Source organism: Merops nubicus, unplaced genomic scaffold, assembly GCF_000691845.1.
Source record: "Merops nubicus isolate BGI_N331 unplaced genomic scaffold, ASM69184v1 scaffold13113, whole genome shotgun sequence".
In the NCBI taxonomy this organism is placed as follows: Eukaryota; Metazoa; Chordata; class Aves; order Coraciiformes; family Meropidae; genus Merops; species Merops nubicus.
The window spans coordinates 1-8,111 of NW_008599630.1; the positions used below are offsets into that span (position 1 = coordinate 1).

The 8,111-nt window shown below is 37.2% G+C and overlaps 1 protein-coding gene across 1 annotated transcript in view; it reads left to right on the forward strand.

The window, feature by feature from the left end:
- Positions 1-714: 714 nt before the first annotated feature.
- MAPK15 (mitogen-activated protein kinase 15) overlaps positions 715-8,111 on the forward strand; it is a gene marked incomplete at its 5' end in the record, with an annotated part of 12,803 nt that continues 5,406 nt past the window's right edge. The window contains 7 exons of the mRNA XM_008937459.1: positions 715-813; positions 1,248-1,277; positions 3,728-3,818; positions 4,375-4,505; positions 4,660-4,823; positions 5,762-5,901; positions 7,236-7,293. Coding sequence (XP_008935707.1) covers positions 715-813; positions 1,248-1,277; positions 3,728-3,818; positions 4,375-4,505; positions 4,660-4,823; positions 5,762-5,901; positions 7,236-7,293 — 713 coding nt within the window. The remainder of the gene's footprint in view (positions 814-1,247; positions 1,278-3,727; positions 3,819-4,374; positions 4,506-4,659; positions 4,824-5,761; positions 5,902-7,235; positions 7,294-8,111) is intronic.

The window sequence follows — 8,111 nt, forward strand, 5'->3', positions numbered from 1 at the left end:
CAGACATTCTATGATTCTGTGATTCATTTCTAAGAACTTTCTCCTCTATAGTTTCCCAACTATCTGCTTTTCAGTGCTGGCAGCAATTGGCTGTTGTTTAGTTATGGCGATATTAGTAGTTAAGTATTTTATGTGCAAATACAAGGGGACACTTGATACAGGCTCATTTTCTTCTCTCAGACAATGTTTCAGTTTTGTCCTGTTCAATTCACATTGATCTTTCTGCATTTCATTTGAAGTTTGCCTCTGACCAGAGGGTTTGCTGCCCAGTTACCAGCTTTTCCCCCTTTGAGTGAATGTAACGTGTTGCAACTTCTAACACTCCAGGAACTTTGAATGTTAAGAATGACATTATTCTTTTATCTGAAATACCAACTTCTTCCTGTGTTGGTACCCAGGACTGCCCCAGCCCAGGTGCACAACCTTGTACTTGACCTTGTTGAATCTCATGAGCATACTCATCTGCTGTTGGCTGCTTTGGCAGTCAGGACGCTTGATCTTGTGGAGCTTTGGCCATTCAGACTCACTATAGATGTTCCTAGTCCTTGACTCAACAAAGTATTGCTCACTGGCTTAATCTCTCTTTCTGCTAGGCAGCTGGGGATTACCTTTTCTTTCCGCCCTGTGTTGAGTATGTTCTGCTTCCACATGGAAGGTCTGAACAGTGCTTAAGGTGTCGTAGCACACAATTCATCTGTCCTTTTTTGTCCCTAGGCTTATGGCATTGTGTGGAAAGCAATCGATCGCAGGACAGGAGAAATAGTTGCTGTTAAAAAGATTTTTGATGCTTTCAGGAACAGAACAGATGCTCAGGTGAGAAATCATTCGTCTAACATGTCCTGAAAGATGTGGTGGGAGTTCATAGATATTTTCAGGATTTATGTCTCTGAAAGATGTTTGTTATTTGACAATTATGCACGTAATACAGTCTACAGCTGTATTAGGATAAAAAGGAGCAATTGATAACAAGATTTGTATATCATGGCATCTACAAAATACTGTTTGATGTCCCTGAGGAAACAGTGTCTTCACAGACATACACAGTTTCTTCCTCCCTCCCGTTGTCATGTTTTAGTGTCTAAGCACAGAGAGCACGCTGGTGACTCTGGGTTGTTCCTCGCCTGTCTACCATATCAGGGATTCCTCTGCTTCAGAGGTTGGAATAGATTTAACCCTCTCATCGGAAGTCCATACTCTGTTCTGTCCTTCTCTTGGGGTGATCATAAACTTTTTTTGTTTATTTCTAGAGAACATTTCGAGAGATTATGTTCCTGCAGGTAATGTCCATATTTGCCCCTCCCCTCTGATTTTTAATTATCTCTGATGCTATTCACATATGTTGTAACCATTCTTTTCCAACATACAATGATGAGTATTGGCAACTCTATTCATTTCTTTTCTGCACCATCTTCAGAAACTGTCTTTCCATGAATGGGGAAAACCATCTGAATGAAATGGAGAGTTGGTTTTATTTTTGCCTTTGAGACATGTCCCATTCTTTCACCATTTTTAGCTGCTCATCATATTGACTGCACTTTCTATCCCTTCTTACTTCTTTGAGCACAGAAAATGTTTTTCTTAAAAGTTAAAGCCATGATTCAGAGGTGGGGCTGGGGTGTGGAAGAGGTTTACATGCCAAAATATTTTTCATCTGTCATGTGGGAAGCAACTTGGCCACTTAAAATAATCAAAGCAAAACTAAAAGGGAAGTTCTGTATGGAATTACTTAATGCTACTCTTGTTTCGATATAATTGACCACACACTATGCATAATTAGCTTATCAGTGGCATTAAAATTATCTGTTCATTCCTCCACAGGAATACCATGTAGAAACATCAATGGTTTTGAATAGTGATAAGGTTGTTATAACTATGATTTTCTAAGGAGAGAAACAAGGCAGAGCTCATGGGAGGAGGTATTTCCTAAGACTATCAGTTTTAAGTAGGAAATAATGAGGTTTTTTACTTTTTAATCATTCTTTGAGCCTGAACTAGAAGCTTCAAAATTAAGAGCTAAAACCAGGAGAGAACAATTCCTCAGAAGTCACTTGACTTGTAAGTTAGATGATCTCTGAAAGTATAGCACTTCTGGGGTGGGTGGGTGGAGGAAGAACTGGGAACAGAAAAAAGATATTTCTCCTGAAGAAAAGAATGGGTCATTTGAGGGGGGGAGCAGGTGTTAATGTGCCATTAAGCCCTTACTTCCATGACTTGACACTCAATAGCAGAGAGGAACTATAATTCTTAAGTCTATTTTTGAAAGTATTTTATAGCTCTTTCTTGAAGTTCAAGACCAAGCGATTAAAAAGGAAGAGACAAGAAATATTCTTTCATTGATAACTGGAAATTTATCTTAATTTGCTTGTCTGTGAAAATTCCTTCCTGGGCATAACAATTGCTTAGTTTAATTTCTGTGTTTACCATACGGACATTTGATGGACTGGATGAAATTTACAGTAATTGAGAAGCATTGATGTAAAATTTGGTCATTTTGATGATTCTCTTCCAGGTGATAGATACTATGTTGGTCATTATGCTGCTTGCAGGTTTTATGTTTACTGTGCAGCATAGCTGTAGATCAACGTAGTGTATTTTGGGCCACATTTTACAAAGTAATTTTTGGTAGTTACTTTAGTGAGAGCACTGTTCTTTAAGCAAAGAGGAGTAGGACTGGGTCTGAAAAGGCCTTTTTTTCAAGGTAGAATGTTGAGGGTTTTTTAGTATAGATTGAAACTTTTTCCATAACTTTCCTTTATCAGTTCCCAGGCAAGATTGTGAGACAATGGTGTTTTCCTTCAGTGCAAAGTTCTTAAACGGTACCCAAATAACACTGTCAAGACTGATCTGAATCTCTAGGAAAACATCCCTTTCGGGTAAAATCCAATTTTTGTCTTGGCCACAGTGTCTAGGAAGAGGATGAAGTTATAAGACTGTACTGGAGATAGCTGAGAATTATTATTTTTTGATACTGTTTGTAGCTGACTTTGTGATGGAAATAGAGAAAGAATCTATATTACTGGTTCAAATAACTAAAAGTTAATTCACGTATTTTAGATACAAGCATAGGTTTTATGGTGCAGCCATTTATAATTTTATACTCAGGGTAGTTCATTAAAATGTTTGCACACTGTGAGGTGTTCACCATGTCAGAAGTGTTACCTATGAGAAATAAAAGTTGTTAAGACTGAGGATGAAGTGAATTATCTGGACAGTATTGTCAGTCTGCAAATGTGAGGAATGACCTCACCTCCCGTTTAAGATATCTGTGCTTAGGTATCTCTTTGTATGCTGGCTATTTGATCTCTCATAGAGTGGAAGGTCAAATAGACACTTTCTGGTTGGTTGGGTTTTCTAAATTATGAATGTTGATGGCAACTTTGTTCTAGTTTCACTGCCACTGTAATTCTTTGCATCCAGTAGGAAATGAGAGATGCATGAAGCTAACTGGATTTTATTCACAAATGGCATAGAGGGACTTCTTTTTTTAGAATGAATGTCTCAGACAATAGAGGGTTTTTTTAAATTAATTCGCTGGTTTCATACTGTAGAGCAAGCTTAAATCCTTTTTTTTTTTTTAATTATTCAGGAGAAGCATAATGCATTCAGCAGAACCATAAAATAGCATGTTATATTTGTTCTAGATAATACAGTGAAATAGTTATTGTCCTTTTTTATGATTCACAAGCAAGACACTTAATTCTGACAGTTGGGTCTCTTCTCTCTGTAGGAATTTGGAGAACATCCAAACATTATCAAGCTGCTTGATGTTATCCGAGCTCAGAATGACAAGGACATCTACCTCATCTTTGAGTCCATGGGTGAGACTTAGTGTTGCATCAGCCACTTAAATACAGCCTCTTTTAAGAATTATCTTTGTTCCCTGCTTTGATAGTAGTGTGTTGATGATTTACATGAATATTTGTGGAAGTAGGCATAAGTAGGAGCAGTACAGGGCTTTAAAGGTAGATACATCAGTTGTGATTAGATGGGAATAGCAGTGAAGCTTTAAAGGGAGTAAAAATTATATGAGAACTGGCTGGTTGAGATGAAGAAAAGATGAGTGAGCAACAAACTGGAAGGCTTCTAAAGACAGAAGAGTTGCATATGGAGGAGACTATTAGTGCAATTTTGTTATAACAGAAGTATGCAATAATAGAGCAGTTACTGTAGCATGAGCTGCAAGTCAAACTGACAATGCAGAGAAATTGCAGTACTGTTAGTAATTAGTGTTAACTTCTGTTGAGGATGCACTTGAAAGATTATGTTTTGCACAATAGTCTATTCTGGCCTTACTTTGAGGAGCTTCTATTCACAGCTTAGTAATCCTTTACTGATGTAAATATGTTAATATGTTACTGATGTAATATATTACAGAGACAGATTTACATGCTGTGATTAAGAAGGGGAATTTGCTGCAAGATATCCACAAGTGTTACATTCTCTACCAACTCCTGAAGGCAACTAAATTCATTCACTCAGGAAATGTTATTCACAGAGATCAGAAGGTATTTCAGTCATTGTCTTTATACTTCGCTTTAGAGGTCTGTTAAACACTAAATGGAAAAGTATGAAAAGAATAAGGCTAGTAAAAAAGCCTTGATAACAGTCATCTGCCATTCAGAGAGCAAAAAGCTTGTTCTTTTTTTTTGTTCAATTCAGCCTTCAAATATCTTGCTGGATGCAGACTGCTTTGTTAAACTCTGTGATTTTGGGCTGGCTCGTTCTTTAAGTCAGATGAATGAAGAGCAAAGCAACCCTGCCCTAACGGAGTATGTGGCAACACGGTGGTACCGAGCCCCTGAGATCTTACTTTCCTCTCGGAGGTAACTGCTTAATATGAGTGAAGGGATGGGATTCTACAGTTCCTTTAGTGCTGAAAAAATTTACTGTCTAAAAGTCATAAATCTTTTCATTTTAGATGTCACCAGATACATCTCATGTCAGTAGTCCATTTTCTTAATATGCATTTAAACTTAAGTTCTGCAACATAGAAATCTCTAATTATATCTACATTTCCTTCCTGGCTTCTTAGATTGTCTATTTATATATATTATCAGCTCATCTGTTTGTCCTCCTTTTTCCCCACTAGACTTACTCTTTTTCCCCTTAAATTTGCATCTTTACAAAATTTGGTTGAGTACCTTAGTCCTTTTTTGCAAATTTAAGGAAAGATTTTTGATAGACCACCAGAAAATATTTTGTAATCAAATATTAAATCAGCTGCCTGGCAGTCAGGTTTAGTCTTTTGTTTTTTTTTTTTTTACTTTCATATATAATTGCATTGACCAAAAAAAAAAAAAAAATATATATAGGTTGGGTTAGTATCCCAGATTTGAAATGTGGATATTCTTTAAACTGTCATTAACCCATTGTTTAGCATTTACTTTTAAGTAATTGTAACTACTTTCTAGGTATGTTATGCCCTGCAAAGTCAGTTGTTTCCAAACAGCAACTTGTATCTTCACTGTTGATCATATGAGAAGTATATATATTACCTTGTCCTGACATTTATTGTTAATATATTTCCTTTTACAGTTTCCTAGAATATACTTTTAGTAGGATCAATCTCCTTTCTGTTTTAAGCTTGCCACTTTCATAATTCCTGAATCTCATTCACTTTATAGTTAAAACTTGTGAGCATTCATATTCAAGGAGTCATCAAGCTTGTTTTTCTAGCAAAATAGGCTACTGTAGATGGTGTGAATACCAGGTACAGAAAAATATTTGCTTGATTTCGTCAAAACTCTGTTCTGATTTGTAGTTACACTAAAGGTGTAGACATGTGGAGCATTGGCTGTATTCTGGGAGAGATGCTACTTGGGAAACCTCTTTTTCCTGGAACATCAACAGTGAATCAAATAGAGCAGATCTTGAGGGTCATTCCTGCCCCATCCCCAGAAGGTAGGACTCTTCTATGGGGAAAGCTATTTAGAGAAGAGGTTGGAAGAGCAAAAGAAAGCAGCCCAGCTGAATCAGGGAAGAAAGTCTCTCTTGCGAGTTCTTCTAACATCTTTCCAAGGAAATTAAAGACTTAATTGTGAAATGTTAGCATTAGAGGAAAATAAGCCCATACTTGACTAGAAGAGAAACGATCACCAGGTATTAAACTTTTTCTGAGATTTATAAGAAGATAACAGTTTAAAGCAAAGTATCATACTTCAGTGGGACTTGCATAATAAAGGTAAATGGGACTTTTTGTTCTGGAAATCTAAACACAGCAGTGAAAGCTGGAGTAAAGATGTTAAATGCAAAAGGTGGTATTATTATTGTAGTTACTGTGTTCTATGAGTCCCAATCTAACAGCCTATAGACTTTTATAAACTTTTACAACATGTTGGTATGTTCTAACTGACCTAGCAAATAGTAAATAGAAAAATAACTACCTTCAGTTTAAGGACATCACAGTTTTGGAGAATTTCATTCCAGCTTCAAGTTATTTATAGTTTTTATTAGATATTTGGTTGCTATGGATTAAATATGAATGCAAATATGTGTATGAAAACACCAAAACAGGAGTTAGAATAGCCAGCGCTGCTAACAGAAAATGCGATTCCATTCTCAGCAATACAGTTGAGGAATGTATTGATAATGTTGAAACCAGGTCTGCACTCTAAAGCAAGAGCACAGGACAAATGGCTCATTAGCAGAAGGTCCTGTATCCTCACCACAAGGTTGCAGCAGATCACAGGCACAATTTTTCTTTTAGCCAAACAAGTGAAAACAGGAACTTGTTCAAAACATTATTGCTAACAAAGAAAAGCAACGTATGAGCAGCAGCTTGGCTTAGGATTTACAGGGACCATAGAAGCACGATTCTGAAGCATAAAAAGTTTCCATAACAACAGCTGACTCTTTGAAATGAGTTGACAATTCATCATCACCAATCAAAAAGGACTCCAGCAGATGTAGTGAGGAAATCAATAGCTGGTATCCTTTGTTCTGTGTCCCACACAAGTGATCCTGGCCAGATCATTTGGCCTCAGAGATCTTGGTGCTTCTGTGTTTGTGGATATAAGAATGCAAGTTTATGAAATCTATGATAGAATGAAGAGGAATGGAGAAAATCAGCTTAGAAAATGTGTAAGTAAATATTCCACCCCACTTCCATGTCATCTCTCATTGAGATTTATTAGGATAGTTCCCTATGTTAATAGCAAATATTTGCTTTCCTTCATAAACTGCATAGCTCTGGTAATCCTAATCTTGGCATTAACAGTATCTTTCCTTTATTGCAGATATTTTGTCTATGCAGTCAGATTACAGGGCCTCAGTTATTAACCACATGAGCTCCCGGTAAGCCTTGTATGTTTGATGTGTCTCAGAAGTTAACAACTTACTGTATGATGTTGACAAAATGTTCCCTTGAAGTTCACCTTCCAGTGTTTACCAGTGGAAATAATTTCTGCTCTCTACAGATTCACCTGCCTCTAGGGAAGGGATGTAAAATAAGAATAAATAAATAAAAGATTGGGCTTACAATCTGAGCTATTGCCATGCATACTTTTTTAAAACTAGAATATTTTCCTCCCAAGTCATCTGGGTATCTGGTGTCATTGGTTCACACATGGGAAGCATAGATCTCTTCAGGCTGAGAGCCTCATTCCAGCTGCCTATAGACTCTCACTGGGATTTTTTAAATTTATATCTGTTGTGTTTCTTTTGGATCCTCCAGTTGTGTACACAGACTACCACAGAATCCTGCATTTATTACATACGTGGATGGTAAATATTAGTGTAAGAGCATTAAGTTTACTATCTTATAGCTATACCAGATTACTCACCAGTCTCTTAAGTATGCCCTGCTCCTATTTGTCATTATACTAGTGGGCATCCCTTCTCCTCAGCGAGTCTGCAGTGTGCATAGCCCAGCTCTGTGTGGTAGTTCTCTGAATGTTTACTGGTATGTTTTTACAGGTTTAAGTTACATGGCTCAAACCAGAAGCTCTAGCAGGTCCTTTGCTGTTCGTATGAACAGCATATGGGTTTTCACACTGACTTTTGCTGACTTTAGCTCATGTTCTGGAACATTAGTCCCTTTTGTTCAGGGATGCCACTTGCCCAGAGGACTTGTCGTTCCCCTGTGTCTCATAGTGTCTGATATCTCTCACTCT